Below are 19,204 nucleotides of genomic sequence, written 5' to 3' on the forward strand. Positions count from 1 at the left end.
GGCTTTAGAAATTTTATTACTGGTGATAGAATTTTCTACAATCATTAACGGAAGATATGGACTTCTACATTAGGAGGCTTCATGACACATTAACCTATTTAGGACCACTGTGCAAAATACATTGAGTAATAAACATCTAGATTCATACTGGTTATTTGTGTAACAAATAGACTCCATCTTTCTATTCTACCATTGTTATTGATAATCAGAACACACATTCTAGAAATTTCAACAGCAAAAATAGAATGGTTTTTCACAGTTGTATGTATTGATCTAAGAAATGTGTATATGACTAGTTGCTTATGTCTTATCAGATATAAAAATATAGTATTTTCAATCTGCAATAATGGCTTAAGCTGCTGTCTTATCTATTTTTATTTTATTTTTATTTATTTTTTTTTGGGGGGGGGGGGGGGGGGGGGGGGGGGAGATTTATTAAAACCTGTGCAGAGGAATGTTGACCAGTTGCCCATAACAACTAAATTGCTTCTTATTTTTAAAATGACCTGTGAAAAATTAAAGAAGCAATCTTTTTGCTATGTGCAACTGATCAAATTTTCCTCTTCACAGGTTTTGATAAATCTCCCCCACTATATGCATGATATGAAAACAAATTCTGGCTGCTCTTTGACCCAAAAATAGGTACACATACAATTACTCTGCAAATTCAAAAATGCCAAACGTAACGGAGGTCTCTCTAGTAGTTTAAAAATGTTTGAAAAAATTGGCTATAGAATAGAAAGCAAGTTAAGAACCCCAATAACAGACATTAACATTGTGTTTAGAGGAAACAAGCTTTAATAGTAATGTGCAAGGATTTCTGAAAAAGGTCTATGGAAAATCTATGGATGTCAGAGGAGGGTCCCTATCTTTGGACTCATGGTGTGGTGGTCCTGACTCATCTATGTATTGTGACAAAATTGTGTAGTGTTGTAACAAAACCCTGTATGAGAAAGAGATTTCAAAAATATGCAATTTATGTGGACTTCATGTACATAATCTACTACATATTACATATTTGCCTAATAAAATGACATGTTTAATAAAAAATAAAAAATAAAACATATGATTTCTGTATATGTATATATTCGATATGTATAATTATTGAAATGAGTGTCCTGATGTTACAAACATGAATGTGTACCGGTGCAGTAACAGTTTGCTGGTGTATTCATACAATGCAGAGGTCATTATCTGAATCTGTTATGGAACAGAACAACATTTTCATTCCTCAGACTTTTCCCTGGGAAGTCTCCCCAGTGTATAGAACTCTTCATTTGGTCGCAAATCAGTTAAGTGAGCAATTCGGTTAGCCATTGCAAAAAATGCAGTAATCATAGCGATATCCCATGCATCTTCACGATCAAAGCCATGTTTTGCAAGTTTGCTAAAATGCTCCTCAGTTATATTTTCTGGTTTAGCAACCGACAAAGCAAATTCCAGCATGGCCCGTTCTCTAGGGTTGAGATCTGCTAGCTCTGGATTGATAGTGACCTATAAAACACAAATGAATGAAAAGCAGTAGCATACAGTACAGGGTTACATACCAACTAACAAACAAGATCTGTGAAATACATAACATTTAAAAAACTGCAATCCAGTCTGTAACCATTAACCAGATAAAGAGTTATTCCAAGTGTTAGCTCATACGGAAGGGGATGTCAGACAGATGGGACACTCGCTCTCTCCAGAACGCATCCTTGACTACTTTGTTTTGATCAGAGCGGTAACTTGCGCATGTTCGCAGTGCTCCATTTATTGTCTGTGTTGTTGCCGAAGAGTCAAGCACTGTACTCTGCTCTTTTGGCAGCTTTATTGACAATGAATGAAGCTGTAGATCGGGAAAAAGTAAATGTAACTCGGAATGCTCTTTAAAGGGGTAGTCCAGTGCTGAAAAAGGTATCCCCTATCCTAAGGATAGGGGATAAGTTTCAGATCGTGGGGGGTCCAACCACTGGGCCCCCCCCCCACGATCTCCTGTACGATGCCCCAGCTCGCTGGTCTGATAGAGGGTGTCAACCACCGCACGAAGCGGCGGCTGACACGCCCCCTCAATACATCGCTATGGCAGAGCCGGAGATTGCCGAAGGCAGCACTCCGGCTCTGCCATAGAGTTGTATTGAGGGGTGTTCCAGCCTCTGCTTCGTGCGGTGGTCAACACGCCCCCTTCCCACGGGCTGCCGAGGCCCCGTACAGGAGATCGCGGGGGGGGGGCCCCAGCGGTCGGACCCCACGATCTGAAACATATTCAATATCTGACTCATGGTAAAGGAAAAAATATATAAAAGTATTCCATTTTTTACTATGTTCCTCTATATAGGAAAGAGTAGTAGCTGTTGCTTTCCCAAACGGTAAAAGTTAAAAATGTTAGGCCACTATGTTTTAGCCTAGTGTATGCCAGAAGGAAATTAATTTTACATATGCTGTACACATTGGGACCTATATAGAGGATTGGTATGTATGCCAGGAGCTTTATGCCAAACAGAACATTAGATTTTCATCTCATAATTTATCTGCAAATTTACACGTTTGCTGCATGATGCAGTGTGCAAGTTATAGCTGTATGAGAACCTAAAATACTCAATTTTGAGTTGATCTAACATATCCACTAAAGTCTTATTCACAAGGGGTTTAATGAGCAGAAATCTTAGAAGTTTTCTTAGAGTCACGTAATATGACTGCCAAGGAGTCTGCATTACTTAGCGTGGTGGAAAAATCCATCTCCCATAATATTTTATTTGCTGGTTCCTATTAGTATTGATCATCTCACTACTTCACGCAGGCTTCTTGGTTGTCATGATCTGAGAATCGCAAATAGTAGAGAAAGGAAAAATGGTCTTGGAGGCGCTGCTCAAAAGGAGGTCACAAATAGGAGAGACTCAGGCCAGCACAGGACAATAAATTATTTATTTTTTAATTTGATGATGATCTGAGAATGCCAACTAAGTACTGTTGAGACCTGAGGTAAGTTTTTGTATAGTGAAAGACTGATCCTAAAACTGAACTATCACTATGAAGAATAATTCCATCAGATCCGCACTCCAGTTTTGACCACCATTTGTAGCACGCAGTAGGAGATTATATTGTCATTTCAGGAAAAAAGTGGTAGATGTTTACCTGGTCAGCCAATGTCTTTTTCTTGGAATATATTCTGTGCAGTGCACCATGAGCAGTTACACAATATGGACATTTGTTGTTCGCACTGGTAGCTACAATGATGAGTTCTTTATCAGCTTTGGATACACTTCCTAAAAGAAAAATTGCACACATTTTTACAGAAAATATATGTAACCAAAAGTCCTAAATCTTCTCATGTAATGTTAATAACATTCATAATATATTACGGAAAATATGTTAAAGGGATTGTCCAGCAATTTTTTAAAGTTCAAAAGTGCCCAGGTCTATACTCATGTGCCATAATCCCCCACTTCCACCCCTTCTCCGTTGTTCACTAGTTCCTGAGGATATCTGGACATGAACAAGTGCCCACTCAATGGCCACAGCAGTGACCACTTCCTTGTCTGAAAGTAGAGACCATGACGTATTGAGCAGCAGGACCAGGAACTAATGGCAACAGTAGCGTGTGCGTACAGACTTAAACCTGAGCCCTTATTAACACAACAAGAAATGGCCAGAGAAGCCATTTAACATATATTTATGTCCACTGCGGGCTCCCGCTGTATGACGCGAGCTCAGCAGGTGAACGCTCATCAGCACCGATCGGTCTGATGTCCGGTATTAAAGGGGTACTCCACTCCCCAGCATTTGGAACATTTAGCTCAGGGGTCATCACACCCCCTCGTGAAGGGAGGGTAAAGAAATAGAAAAATGGAGGGCAGCACCTTGCGTACTTCTGTGGGCTAAATGTCCCAAAAGCCCTTTGGGTAGAAAATATGCTCACCTTTTGTGAACCTATAACCCCTTTGCGGCGGGTTTTAAAATTTTAAAACACACTAATTTTGGTGCATGTAGTTATAATTTTTTTTAAAAGGGTACTCCCGTGGAAAACTTTTTTTTTTAAATCAACTGGTATCGGAAAGTTTTGTAAATCTTTGTAAATCACTTCTATAAAAAAATCTTAATCCTTCCAGTACTTTTTAGGGGCTTTATACTAAAGAGAAATCCAAAAATGAAATGCATTTCCTCTCATGTCATGACCACAGTGCTGTCTGCTGACCTCTGTTGCCCATTTTAGGAACTGTTCAGAGCAGCATATGTTTGCTATGGGGATTTTCTCCTGCTCTGGACAGTTCCTAAAATGGACAGCAGAGGTCAGTACAGATCACTGTGGTCATGACATCAGAGGAAATGCATTTCTTTTTAGGATTTCTCTTTAGTATACAGCCCCTAAAAAGTACTGGAAGGATTAAGATTTTTTAATTAGAAGTGATTTACAAATCTGTTTAACTTTCTGGCACCAGTTGATTTAAAAAAAAGTTTTCCACGGGAGTACCCCTTTAAGTAGTAAAAATAAAACCAATACAAATTAGGTATCCTTGTTACCGTATGGACCTACCAAATAAAGATAAGGTGTCATTTGTACTGAAAAGTGTACTGCGTAGTATTGGAAGCACCCAAAATTTACAAAATGGCGTTTTTTTTTCTTCACTTTTGCCCCACAAATATATATTTTTTCTGGTTCCACCGTAGATTTTGTGGTGAAATAATTAATGGTATTACAAAGTAAAATTGGTGGTGCAAAAAACAAGCCCTCATATGGGTCTGTAGGTGAAAAATTCAAAGTGTTATGAATTTTAGAAGGTGAGGAAGAAAAAACAAAAGCGCGAAAATGGCCCGAGAGGGAAGGTTAAAGAAGAAACATTTGTTAGACAAAATTGCTATATAAAAACTCCCCTTCAGGACGTTTGCTTATGAAGGCGTTATTTTCCTATGACAATCCTACAGTACTTCATATTGTGGCATAAGGACTTCATTAAGGGAGGTCCCCTTCATAGTGGACCAGACCCATCATCAGTTTCCTACACAATTGTTTAGATTATAAATGGTAAGTGGCCAACTCTAAAAAAGAAAATATATAACACTTAGCCTGTTTGACTATTGATTAATATTTCTGGCTGAATCTGCAATTCTGCCTTACTGGAAATGCTAAAGGGCACTTTTTCAAATAGGTATTCTGGTGTATTCTTAAATTGGTTTTAAAATCATATACTGCTGGGACATATAAAAGTAGAAAATTAAAACCCTAAACTTACCTACCCCTGGTCCCTCTGCAGCTCTTATATAGCTCTGTCTGGTCTCTATCTATTGTCTTTTTACTGCTTGCTGCAGGACCTGCCCGCTCAGCCAACCACTGTTTGCAGTGGTGTCCCATCTTGGCCAATGATTGGCCAAGCGTGCAAGTCCTGAACCAAGCTCTCAGAAGCAGGAACAAGACAGAAGATCAAGGGACTGGATGAAGTCGAACTTCAGCTTGCTCTTCTGAGTGTTGCTGTGTAAGAGGGGGCGTGAAAGAGGAGTTTCAAAAACTGTGATTATCTGTTGTGCGGAGTGAATCTGTGGAGTGGGTGCGACTGCCTATAGTCTACATTCAAATTTTGGGGGGAGGAGGAGTAGATTGGGCACAGGTGTATAAATCCTAGCTTGGGACTCTTATTGAGAGCTTGCTCTTCTGAGTGTTGCTGTGTAAGAGGGGGCGTGAAAGAGGAGTTTCAAAAACAGGAGTTTGAAAGCAGGAGGTTGAGATCGCTGTGAGTGTTAATTTCTGAACCAACAAGGTCTACAAAAAATTTTGAGTGTAATTTTGACTGTCTGTTTTTTCCTATACATTTGTGAAATCCCCATAACTAGATGGCCTCCATGTTGGAAAATGCAGTCCAATGTACATCCTGTTCAATGTATGCAATCCTTGAACAACAGTTTGAGGGTGCATATTGTTGTGCTAGATGTGTGCTAGTTGTCCGTTTGGAAGCCCAGATCCTGCATTTAGAGGGGCGACTGGCAACAATGAGAAGCATTAACAACATGGAGAGGAGTCTCGTGCTCACTGAGCAGGCACTCTCGGGAATAGAGGTGGGGGGGGGGGGACAGTGGGACGGAGTTGCAGGACAGTCAGGCAGTTAGCTGGGTTACAGTTAGAAAGAGGGGTAGGGGAAAAAGTGTCAGGGAGGCTAGTCCTAAACTGGCACACCCCAACAAGTTTGCCCGCTTGGCAGATGAGGGGGATGCCATTACAGAGCTAGCAGAACTGCAGCAGGATACCGCCTCTGACCGCCAGGGGGGTGTCTGCTCCAGTAAGGAGGGAGGGAGGAGTACAGGGCAGGCCAGACAGGTACTAATGGTGGGGGACTCAATTATTAGGGGGACAGACAGGGTAATCTGTCACAAAGACCGGGATCGCCGAACAGTGTGTTGTCTGCCTGGCGCACAAGTTCAGCACATCGCGGATCGAGTTGACAGGTTGCTGGGCGGGGCTGGAGAGGACCCAGCAGTCATGGTACATATTGGCACCAATGACAAAGTAAGAGGTAGGTGGAGTGTCCTTAAAAATGATTTCAGGGACTTAGGCCGCAAGCTTAAGGCAAGGACCTCCAAGGTAGTATTTTCTGAAATACTACCAGTACCACGAGCCACACCATAGAGGCAGCGGGAGATCAGGGAGGTAAACAAGTGGCTCAGAAGCTGGTGTAGGAAGGAAGGGTTTGGGTTCATGGAGAACTGGGCTGACTTCGCTGTCGGTTACCGGCTCTACCGTAGGGACGGGCTACACCTCAATGGGGAGGGTGCAGCTGTGCTTGGGGAGAAGATGGCTAGAAGGGTGGAGGAGTGTTTAAACTAGGGACTTGGGGGGAGGGAACCTACAGCAAAGAGGGGGAAGATAGTGTAGATAGAGAGGTGGGAATTATAAATGTACCTGGGGGTGGAGCGGAGGGAGGGGTTAGAATAGTTAATAGGAATAGGCTTCATAGGAAAATAAAACTTACACCCTTGAATCCCATTAACCCCAATAACATAAAGGATGGAAATGTAAAGTGTATGTTCACAAATGCCAGAAGCCTAGCAAATAAAATGGGGGAGCTTGAGGCCTTGATACTGGAGGAACATATTGATATAGTTGGGGTCACTGAGACATGGCTGGACTCCTCGCATGACTGGGCTGTCAATCTGCAGGGGTTTACATTGTTTTGCAAGGATAGAATGAACAGAAAAGGTGGTGGAGTCTGTCTGTATGTAAGAAGTGGTATGAAAGTCAGTGTGAATGATGCCATAGTGTGTGATGATTCTGAGGATGTGGAATCATTGTGGGTAGAATTACAAAAGGAGGGAAATACTGAAAAAATAATATTTGGTGTAATCTACAGACCCCCTAATATCACTGAAGAGATAGAAGTTCGGCTTCATAAACAAATAGAGAGGGCCGCCCGGGCAGGTACAGTGGTAATAATGGGAGATTTTAACTATCCAGATATAGATTGGGGTCCGGGGTTGGCTAAAACTACAAAGGGGCGTCAATTCCTAAATTTATTGCAGGATAATTTTATGGGCCAGTTTGTGGAGGACCCAACAAGAAGTGATGCCTTGTTGGATCTGATCATTTCCAACAACGCAGAGCTGGTTGGTAATGTAACTGTGCGGGAAAACCTTGGTAATAGACTTTTGACTTAAAATGTAGAAAACAAAGACAGGCGGGGAAGGCAAAAACATATAACTTTAAAAAGGCAAATTTCCCTGGGCTGAGAGCTGCACTACAGGACATAGACTGGGGGGAGGTGTTCTCAAATACTGATACAGAAGGTAAATAGGACATCTTTAAATCAACTCTAAATAACTATACAGCTAAATATATACCAAAGGGGAACAAATATAAACAATTAAAACTAAATCCTACATGGCTGACAAATGATGTTAAAAGAGCAATAAACAACAAAAAAATAGCCTTCAAAAAATACAAATCTGATGGGTCAGCGATAACATTTAAACAGTACAAAGAGCTTAATAAAATCTGTAAAAATGTAATAAAAACAGAAAAAATTCAAAACAAGAGACAGGTGGCCAAAGAAAGCAAAACTAATCCTAAATATTTTTTTAGATATATAAATGCAAAAAAACAAGGACAGAGCATGTAGGACCCCTTAATAATGATAATGGGGAGGTTGTCACAGGCGATCAAGAGAAGGCGGAGCTACTGAATGGGTTCTTTAGTTCTGTATACACTATGGAAGAAGGAGCTGACATTGGCCAGGTCAGTGCTGGTAACACATCATGTAATGTACTGAACTGGCTTAATGTAGAGATGATACAAGGTAAGTTAAGTGATATAAATGTAAGCAAATCTCCAGCGCCAGATGGATTGCACCCAAGAGTTCTTAGAGAGGTAAGTTCAGTAATATCTGTACCCCTGTTCATGATATTTAGAGATTCTCTGGTGTCTGGTATTGTGCCAAGGGACTGGCGCAAGGCGAATGTGGTGCCAATCTTCAAAAAGGGCTCTAGGTCTTCCCCAGGAAACTATAGACCGGTAAGTTTAACGTGCATTGTGGGTAAATTGTTTGAAGGACATATAAGGGATTACATACAGGAATACATAGGGGATAATTGTATTATAAGTGATAACCAGCATGGGTTTACTAAGGATAGAAGTTGTCAAACCAATCTAATTTGCTTTTATGAAGAGGTGAGTAGAAGCCTTGACAGAGGAATGGCTGTGGATATAGTGTTTCTGGATTTTGCGAAAGCATTTGATACTGTCCCTCATAGACGTCTGACAGGTAAGTTAAGGTCTTTGGGTTTGGAAATTTTAGTTTGTAACTGGATTGAACACTGGCTCATGGATCGTACCCAGAGAGTGGTGGTCAATGATTCGTACTCTGATTGGTCCCCGGTAATTAGTGGTGTACCCCAAGGTTCAGTACTGGGCCCGCTGTTGTTTAATTTATTTATCAATGATATAGAGGATGGTATTAACAGCTCTGTTTCTATCTTTGCAGATGACACCAAGCTTTGTAGCACGGTACAGTCTATAGAGGATGTGCATAAGTTACAAGATGACTTGGATAGACTAAGTGTCTGGGCATCCACTTGGCAAATGAGGTTCAATGTGGATAAATGTAAAGTTATGCATCTGGGTACTAATAACCTGCATGCGTCGTATGTCTTAGGGGGGATTAAACTGGCAGAGTCACTGGTAGAGAAGGATCTGGGTGTACTTGTAGATCACAGACTACAGAATAGCATGCAATGTCAGGCTGCTGCTTCCAAAGCCGGCAGGATATTGTCATGTATCAAAAGAGGCATGGACTCAAGGGACAGGCACATAATACTCCCCCTTTATAAAGCATTGGTACGGCCTCACCTGGAATATGCTGTTCAGTTTTGGGCACCTGTCCATAAAAGGGACACTGCGGAGTTGGAAAGGGTGCAGAGACGTGCGACTAAACTAATATGGGGCATGGAACATCTTAGCTATGAGGAGCGATTAAAGGAGTTACAATTGTTTAGTCTTGAGAAGAGACGTTTAAGGGGGGATATGATAAACGTATATAAGTATATTAATGGCCCATACAAAAAATATGGAGAAAAACTGTTCCAGGTTAAACCCCCCCAAAGGACGAGGGGGCACTCCCTCCGTCTGGAGAAGAAAAAGTTTAGTCTCAAGGGGCGACACGCCTTCTTTACCATGAGAACTGTGAATTTATGGCACTGTCTACCTAAGGAACTGGTCACAGAAGGAACAATTAACAGCTTTAAAACAGGATTAGATACATTCCTGGAACAAAATAACATTAATGCTTATGAAGAAATATAAAATCCCATCCCTTCCCCAATATCGCGCCACACCCCTACCCCTTAATTCCCTGGTTGAACTTGATGGACATATGTCTTTTTTCGACCGTACTAACTATGTAACTATGTAACTATGAACTGCAGGGGGATCAGGGGTAGGTACATATAGTTTTTTTTTTTCTATTTCATACCATAATTTATAGCCTTTATTTTATGTCTGCTTTTGAGCTTTTAAACAGCTCACAAAATGACCCAAAATACTGTATATGAACATAGCCTCAGAAACAGATGAATTCAGAATAAGGTATTTACCGGTTTCTTTGTTCATAAGGACATCATAATAAGCAAAAAATGCTCTGAACTCATTGGGCCGGTGTGCCATTGCTTTAAAAACATTTGGTAAAAAACCACCCTGAAAAAAAACAAAAACATGTCAAATATTCAGAATACATGGATGGCATCAGGCCTTTTTAGAGATCCTTTAAGAATATTTTACCACCTAACTGCTTTATTAACAAAATAACCTAAGAACAAATGATATAAATTTGTTTTTTAACTTTTCTTTAACGTGAATTGATTTTGTGTTATGATATTAAAGAAAGTATGTCAGGCTGGGTAGACACTGCATTTTTGCTTACATTAAGATATACATTTTATACACTTTTAAAAGGAAAACACGTTAAAGGAAGCAATACAGCAGAATTTGAATCCTATTGACTTACATTATAACGTTTACTTATTTGGACATACACAATACCATAGTTGACTGTTTTTTGCATACAAGAAAATTGTACCGCGTACATACTCTTAACAAGATGTAGCGGTGGGAAGAAAGAGAGTATGGCTGCAGGATAAAACTACACAGGGTTTGTTTAGAGTTTGTGGCTACTGAAATACCTTGGTCTGCATGGATGCTGTTGACACAAAATATATTCATAGTCATTACTTTACACAGTTGTTTCATTTATTTATCTCTTACAATGGCAGCTTTTTTATGTTGGGCTTAAGAATTTTTTTGTTATTAGTCTTTATTTATTTTTTTCCTTTGGGAGGCAACAGATCTGATAATCTGAATCTAGAAGAACTCCTAACTAACTTCTGACTAGAAGAGCTGATTCTGTGTATGTATTAGCCAACCTGACCTTTGTACGTGGCCCCTGACTCTCTCCCGTCTCTAAATCTGCCTTCAGCAAGAAATCATCCGGTTACAGAGAGATGTTTATTTCCAGCTTTGTTCATATATTTGTCAGGATCATTTTTTTTAAAGACTCTGAAGGGAATGCACTTAAATTCATCATAATAGTCTACCTGAAAGTTTGGTACCTGGATTGGTATATATGAAAGTACGTGTCTCTCAGATCTAATGAGATCACTGAGCCCTGAGGGATTCTGGACCCTATTCATTCCATCTGAATTCCCAGTATAGACCAGAGTGAGAAAGGAGGAAAAGTTGACCAGTTGCCCATAGCAAACAATCACATCACTTCTATCATTTTCTTAAAAGACCTCTGATAAAGAAATTAAGCGATTTGATTGGTTGCTATGGGCAACTGAGCAACTTTTCCTCTACTCACACAGCTTTTGATAAGTCTCCCCCATTAGCTTTTAGCACTTTGGAGGAGATCAAAACCTGTGCAGAGGCAAAGTTACCCAGTTGCCCATAGCAACCAATCAGCTCGCTGCTTTCATTTTTCACAGGTCTTGTTAAGAATGAAAGAAGCAATATGATTGGTTGCTATGGGCAACTTTGCCTCTCCACAGGTTTTGATAAATCTCCCCTTTGACATTTTCTTGGCAAAAGCGATCTGAACATTATTCCATAATTGACTTTAAGGATCTTAAGGACCCTTCAGTTCTGAATGATGGCTTCCAAGCCATCCTGCATATTTTATGACATTGCTTGGTAAGTTTGCTTTTTTTCCTGTGTCCCTTTTTGCTAGGGTCAGATATTGGACTTTCCCTGCTGATTTTCTGCTTTTTTCTTTGTATGTATCTGTCTGCCAGTTTTCCAAGATTTTATAGGCCTTAGAACTCAGTATGTTTATTTATTTATTTATTTATTTATTTTTTGTTCTTTGACAGTGTATTGCCGAGCCACAGTTGTAACCATAGGCTCTTCTAACAGTGTTAGCGACAACGTGAATATTTTGACAGAATACCTGTCACAATTTTCAAGAGTTGACCCCTCTGCTGAAAGCCCTCTGAGCAAAAGGGCAGGGCAGGAATGTTTAACCTCTCTGTTTCTGTCCCTACAGTTGTCAAGAGATCAACCTCCATTTAAAGGCTGTTCTGAAGAAGAAAATGAATGTTATTTCTGTATGAAGACAGTCCTTATTGTAAATACATATTGCTTCTATGTATAATTACCTTCCTCTCTACCTCTTCCATTACTTCCACTATATCATAGGGCAAGTCTTTCTTGTATGGTACAGGATAGCGACTGATTGGCCTAGGTTCTTCAGATTGTGTCCCGTAACCATAACGTCCTCCTGAAATGGCTCCAATTGACCTCCAAATCCCATGGGACGCATTTCCCGACAAGTTCTAAAACACAAAGGATACATTTTCTAATAAAGGTAATATGTGTAGAAAGGCTAGAAAGACTGCAGGAACAGGACACTAGTGTATCTTAACTCGACAGGGTTACCAATGAAAACTGCATTCAAAAAGGCATTCTATCACTCAAATAATTGTGTTATCCAGCCTCTGATGTGCTTCATTTCAAATAGTGGGTTAAAGGGAATCTGTCAGTTCCATGCCAGTTTCTGAACCAATTCCCTTCAGGGCCCACAGCCGCTCCAGGACTAAGCCCTATTTCTAGGGTTACCCCTTTAGAATAACACTTTTATTAACATACCCCTATAATGTGCTCAAAATACTACAAAAACTGTGTATTAAAAACACAACCAGTTATTTGGATCAAGTTCCATCCAAACTTGTATTATAATTAGGGGTTGTTTGCTGGAGGATCTATAGTGTTTTATTTCATTCCTCTATTGTTGGGTCATTTCTAATGTTCCCTATAGCAGATCCTCCAAAAACTCCCTTTTCTTTCCAATCCCTGATTGAAAGTTAAAATACCATTTACCCTAGCATCCCCCCAACGTTTTGTAAATAGAAACCAGCGTTATCATGGTACAGGACGAATTAGTGTGGAGACGCCGTGGAGAACGTTCTGCTGCCTGCAACATCCTACAGCATGAACGATTTGGCGGTGGGTCAGTAATGGTGTGGGGTGGCATTTCTTTGGGGGGCCGCAAAGCCCTCCATGTGCTTGCCAGAGGGAGCCTGACTGCCATTTGGTACCGAGATGAGATCCTCAGACCCCTTGTGAGACCATATGCTGGTGTGGTTGGCCCTGGGTTCCTCTTAATGCGAGACAATGCTAGACCTCATGTGGCTGGTGTGTGTCAGCAGTTCCTGCAAGAGGAAAGCATTGATGCTATGGACTGGCCCGCCCTTTCCCCAGACCTGAATCTGATTGAGCACCTCTAGGACATCATGTCTCGCTCCATCCACCAATGCCACACGTTGCACCACACAGACTGTCCAGGAGTTGGCAAATGCTTTAGTCCAGGTCTGGGAAGATATCCCTCAGGAGACCGCCACCTCATCAGGAGCATGCCCAGGCGTTGTAGGGAGGTCATACGGGCACGTGGAGGCCACACACACTACAAGTCATTTTGACTTGTTTTAAGGACATTACATCAAAGTTGGATCAGCCTGTAGTGTGGTTTTCCACTTTGATTTTGAGTGCGACTCCCTATCTAGACCTCCATGGGTTGACAAATTTGATTTCCATTGATCATTTTTGTGGGATTTTGTTATCAGCACATTCAACTATGTAAAGAAGAAAGTATTTAATACAATTAGTTCATTCATTCAGATCTAGGATGCGTTATCTTAGTGTTCCTTTTTGTATATGGCTGGAAGCCGAGCACTGTTCATCAATCATGCAGGGCAGGGACCAATTTTACCCACTATTAACTGGAGGCAGGTTATGGGTATTCCTGGTGGGGGATAATCCCAAGTCTGACTTGCGGTTCGGCTCTTCACCGGGGCATAGAAAGCAGTTTTTGCAGACAGTGTGCTGTGATAACCTTTTATTCACCGAAGCATAGATTATACATAGGTAATAGCAGTTACACAGATAGCTGGGTGCTCAGGACAATGTGTTTCGAGAGGGGATTCCTCTCTTCGTCAGGTCCGCTATCTTATTATGAAGTGTAGGTATTTATACAGTGGAGGGGACTTCAAAATTTTCAAATTTTGGCGGGTTTGTGAGGTCACTGGGGGCTGGTGTATGACGCCTCCCGGACCTTGAGGAGGGGTTTGCTGTATTTTCTTTTGTGTTGTACCTATAACATTAACAAATTCTGCCCATAGAAATCAATGGGCCATTATGGTCTATAGCTAAGTTCATTGATCAGCACCGCAAGCTAAGATGGAGAGTGTACAGTAATTGAAGACATCTCAGGTATAACTTTAACTGTTGATGACAGCAAAGATCATTAGGTTAAGTGTATAATGGCTTGAGGAGGTTATTAATGTAGTTTGTGGTCACATTAGAATGTTGGCTTACCGTATATCCCGGCGTAGAAGACTACTTTTTAACCCGCAATTTTTTTCTGAAAAGTCGGGGGTCGTCTTATACGCCGGGTATTGAGGTCCGGGATAGGAATACTTATGATTATCTGCCCGGGCCGGCTCCCGTGTGTGGCTGCAGGCGGGGGCCGGTCAAAGGAAGTAAAAACTAATACTGTATACTAAAAACCAGGGTGCCTCCAGCTGTTGTGAAACTACAACTCCCAGCACGGCAAAGGCTGTCCGGGCATGCTGGGAGTTGTAGTTTTACAACAGCTGGAGGCCCCCTGGTTTTTAGTATACAGTATTACTTTTTACCTGCTCTGGCCGGCCCCCGCCTGCAGCCGCACACAGGAGCCAGCCAGGGCAGATAATCATAGGTATTCCTATGCCGGACATCCCTTTCGGGACATACGGATGTCCACCGGTCACTTACCATTCCCCGGCGGCGCGTGTCCTCCTCTGGTCCTCCTGCGGTCCGGTCCTCCGTCTCTATGGCTGTACGCACGGGACGTCAGTGACGTCCCGTGCCTACAACCATAGAGGCAGAGGAGCGCAGGACCAGGAGGACCGCGCCGACCGGGGCCTGGTGAGTGACCGGCCGTGCTATCTTAAGTGATCCGGTCATCGCTCCCCGGTCCCTACACCTACTGCTATGGTCCATAGGCCATAGCAGTAGATGGTGACCCGGGCCAGAGGAACGGTGATCGGAACACTGTGGGGCAGACCAGTACAGACATACAGCCTGCAGCCATACACTGTATATAGCTGGAAGCTGTAGGTCTGTTGGGGGGAGCTGCCAATCTAATGTGGGGGGAGCTGCCTACTATTGTGGGGGAACTGCTGACCTAATGTGGGGGGAGCTGCCTACAAATGTGAGGGAACTCCCGACCTATTGTAGGGTACTGCTACTAATGTGGGGGAGCTGCCTACTAATGTGGGGTAACTCCCGACCTATTGTGGGGGAGCTGCCTACTATTGTGGGGGAACTGATGACCTAATGTGGGGGAGCTGGCAACCTAATGTGGGGGAACTGGCAACTTAATGTGGGGGGAACTATACTGCCTACCTAATGTGGGGGGAGGGAACTATACTGCCTACCTAATGTGGGGGGGAACTATACTGCCTACCTAATGTGGGGGGGAACTATACTTCCTACCTAATGTGGGGGGAACTATACTTCCTACCTAATGTGGGGAAACATGATGCCTACCTAATGTGGGGGGGGGGAACTACAAGGTACCGTACATCACGGTAGGAGGGGTAGTCTTATATGGCGAGTATATCCCAAACTCTATATTTTAACTGTAAAAGTTGGGGGTCGTCTTATGCGCCAAGTCGTCTTATACGCCGGCATATACGGTAATCATGATTGACTGTGGAGATGAACATGTGAACTGTGAGACTTGTAGGATTGTAATAGCTAGAAGAAGCCAGTAGATGCGAGTATTGTAATGGACAAAGATGCTTGTGTTTTAGCAGAATAGCTGAAGAGAGTTGTGTGGTGGATGTAGATCAGGGGTCCTCAAACTTTTTAAACGGGGGGAGGGGGGGGGGCTAGTTCACGGTCCCCTTGGAGGGCCGAACTATAGATAAAAAAAAAATTTTTAAACTACGAACAAATTCCTATGCACACATATATCTTATTAGTGGACTACCCCTTTAAGTACGCAGCACAGTACCCCCTACATTAGGTTGGCAGTATAGATCCCCCAAATTAGGTTGTAGTTCCCCCACATTAGGGTTGGCAGCACAGTTCCCCCACATTAGGGTTGGCAGCACAGTTCCCCCACATTAGGGTTGGCAGCACAGTTCCCCCACATTAGGGTTGGCAGCACAGTTCCCCCACAGACATACAGCCTCCAGCCATACAGTGGATGGCTGGAGGCTTTATGCCTGTGTACTGCCCCACTTCAGTGCTCCGACCACCACTCCTACGGTCCGGCCATAGCAGTAGGTCCCGGGACCTGAGGAGCGGTGGTCGGAGCACCGAAGCTGACGTGCCACTGGTAACACTTACCAAGCTGGCCAGCACACGTCCTGCTCGCTGCTCCGCGCTCCGTTTCTATGGGCGCATGCACGGGAGGTCAGTGACGTCCCTGCGTGCACTACATCCCAGTGGTCATTGCGTTTTTAAAGTAAACGCGGGGCCGCCAACAGCACATCCCTGTGTCCCGAAAACATCCAGGCAGGCCGGATAAATGTCCTCGGCGGGCTGCATGTGGCCCACGGGACGTATTTTGAGGTCCCCTGATGTAGATTGATGGTTTTGATGGAGTGATTTTTAATAAATCTTTTTTGTTATTAATTGTGTGTGGGGAGGGGGGACATTTCCGCCCGGAGATCCAGAGTGCGGCCAGCGCTGACTGAATCATTCAGCGTTAGGACCGTGTGGACACTGCAGTCTCCAATAGACTGCAATGAGTTACATGAGCATTTCCGCCTGAAGAATGAGCAACGCCATTCTTCAGGCAGAAATTTTCAAGCAGATTTTCCGTTCACAAATTCCGCTTCACAAATTCCGAAGTGTGAATTTGTGAACGGAAACCCATTCACTATACTATACATTTTAGTAAGCGGAATTTCTTCCTGCAATTTCAAAGCGGAATGGCAGGTGGAAATTCCGTAGAGTGAACCTAGCCTTACACATGTAGGGGAGGCTACATTATGAGTTCAGTGGCATCATTAAGACCTTGGGGTTGGAGCATCCCAAGGCGGTAAATCCAGTACATCTCGTGTTTTTTTCAGAGCTGTAAACGTGTTGTTTCTGTGTGCTGGGATGTGGTCTATGGGGCATATGGTGATGAGATTGGTTACGTCAGGATGTTTTTCAAAGCAGTCTTGATAGACTATGAAAGAGGAATTTCTATTTAATGTTGTTTCGTTACTGGTTGAGTCGGAGGTGCAGTTCTTGGGTGGTTCTGCCAATGTATTGTTGGTTGCAGATGCATGTGATTAGGTAGATGACAAAGCTTGATTTGAAGTTTAGGGGAAATTTGATATTGAAAGTTTCTTTGGTTGTTTTGTTAGAGAAGGTTTTTTGGTTGTGGTTTATGGTGGTACAGCATAGGCATCTTTTTGTTCCATATCTAGATGCTCCTTTAGTTTTTTTGCTTGTGTTTTGACCTTTTGTATGGAGTCTTAGCCTGCTGGGAGCTAGTATGTTTTTTAATGTAGGTGCTAGCCTGAAAGTGATGCCTGGTTTGTTGGGGAGGGCTTGTTTTAGTTTAGGGTTGGTTTGGAGTATGTGCCAGTGTTTTTGAAGGACAGAACGGATTGAGTTGTGGGAGGAATTGTAGGTAGTGATGAAATTGAATTTTATTTTTTATTTTTGTCTGAGTTTTCAGAATTTTCATTTTTGTTTGGGGGATTTAACCCCTTAAAGACCAAGCCCATTTTAACCTTAAGGACCAGGCTAATTTTATTTTTGTGTTTTCGTTTTTTCATCCTCGCCTTCTAAAATCCATAACTCCTTTATATTTCCATCTACAGACCCAAATACAGGTTTGTTTTTAGCGTGACCAATTGTACTTTGTAATGAAACCCTTTTTTTTTTTTTACCATAAAATGTACGGCAAACCCCCCAATTTTTTTTTTAGGGAGGAAATTTAAATGAAAAATACAATTTTGCACATTTTGGAGGGTTTTGTTTTTACACTATACACTTTACGGTAAAATGACATGTGTTCCTTATTCTGTGGGTCAATACGATTAAAATGATACCTATGGCTAGATACTTTTATATTTTTGTACTGCTTAAAAAAAAATCTAAAACTTTTTGTACAAAATCAGTAATTTAAAATCGCCCTATTTGGACAACCTATAACTTTTTCCATATATAGGGCGGTATGAGGGCTCACTTTTTCTGCCATCATCTGTACTTTTTATCGATACCATATTTGCATATATAAAACTTTTAGATAATTTTTTATTCATTTTTTTAAATGTGACAAAAAAAGCAGCATTTTTGGACTTTTTTTTATTTTTCAAGTTTACGCCATTCACCGTACGTGATAATTAACATTATACTTTGATAGTACGGACATTTACGCACGCGGCGATACCAAATATGTTTGTTAAAAAAAAATTACACTTTTTGGGGGTAAAATGGGAAAAACGGACAATTTTAATTTTTATTGGGGGAGGGGATTTTTCACTTTTTTTTACTTTTTATTTTTACATTTTTCAACTTTTATTTTACACTTTTTATGTCCCCATAGGGCACTATCTATAGCAATCCTTTGATTGCTAATACTGTTCAGTGCTATGTATAGGACACAGCACTGATCAGTATTATCGGTCATCTTCGAGACGGCCGGAGCAAGGTGAGGGGACCTCCGGCCGGCATGCTGGATGATCGGATCGCCGATTGATCACGGCATCTGAGGGGTTAATGGCGGATCTGCCGTGTATGACGCGAGCACCGTTCTGATGCTCGCAGTCATACACAGGACGTAAATGTACGTCCTGGTGCGGGAAGTCCCGCCAAACCAGTATGTACATTTACGTCCGTCGTCGTTAAGGGGTTAAACAGTCGTCTTGTGTCAGTGATTTTGTTTTGTTGTAAGCTTCATTTAAAATGCTTTTGGGATAGCCTTTGGCTAGGAATCTGTTTTGGAGGGCTTTTGCTTGGGTGCGGAAGGTGTCGTCCGATGTGGAATTTTTTCAGATGTGTTTGTACTGACTAAAGGGTATGTTTGTTTTCCATTTTTTTATAGTGTCCACTGTTAAATGACAGGTAGCTATTAAGATTGACTTTTTTTAAATGGATGGCGATAACAATGTTGTTATTTTCGTGATAGATTTGGAGGTCCAGAATATCGATTTTATTGTTTTATGCGTTGGAGGCGAGTGTGATTCCCCACTTGTTATTGTTGAT

At 42.0% G+C, this 19,204-nt stretch overlaps 1 protein-coding gene across 1 annotated transcript in view; it reads right to left on the reverse strand.

Moving 5' to 3' along the window:
- Positions 1-422: 422 nt before the first annotated feature.
- Positions 423-19,204, reverse strand: part of LOC130306430 (uncharacterized) — a 36,046-nt gene continuing 17,264 nt past the window's right edge. Inside the window, exons 2-5 of the mRNA XM_056552098.1 lie at positions 12,109-12,285; positions 10,054-10,153; positions 3,118-3,248; positions 423-1,494 (exon numbers count right to left, since the gene is read on the reverse strand). Coding sequence (XP_056408073.1) covers positions 1,225-1,494; positions 3,118-3,248; positions 10,054-10,153; positions 12,109-12,285 — 678 coding nt within the window. The 3' untranslated portion in view covers positions 423-1,224. The remainder of the gene's footprint in view (positions 1,495-3,117; positions 3,249-10,053; positions 10,154-12,108; positions 12,286-19,204) is intronic.

The sequence above is a fragment of the Hyla sarda genome, chromosome 1 (assembly GCF_029499605.1).
Source record: "Hyla sarda isolate aHylSar1 chromosome 1, aHylSar1.hap1, whole genome shotgun sequence".
NCBI classification, from domain to species: domain Eukaryota; kingdom Metazoa; phylum Chordata; class Amphibia; order Anura; family Hylidae; genus Hyla; species Hyla sarda.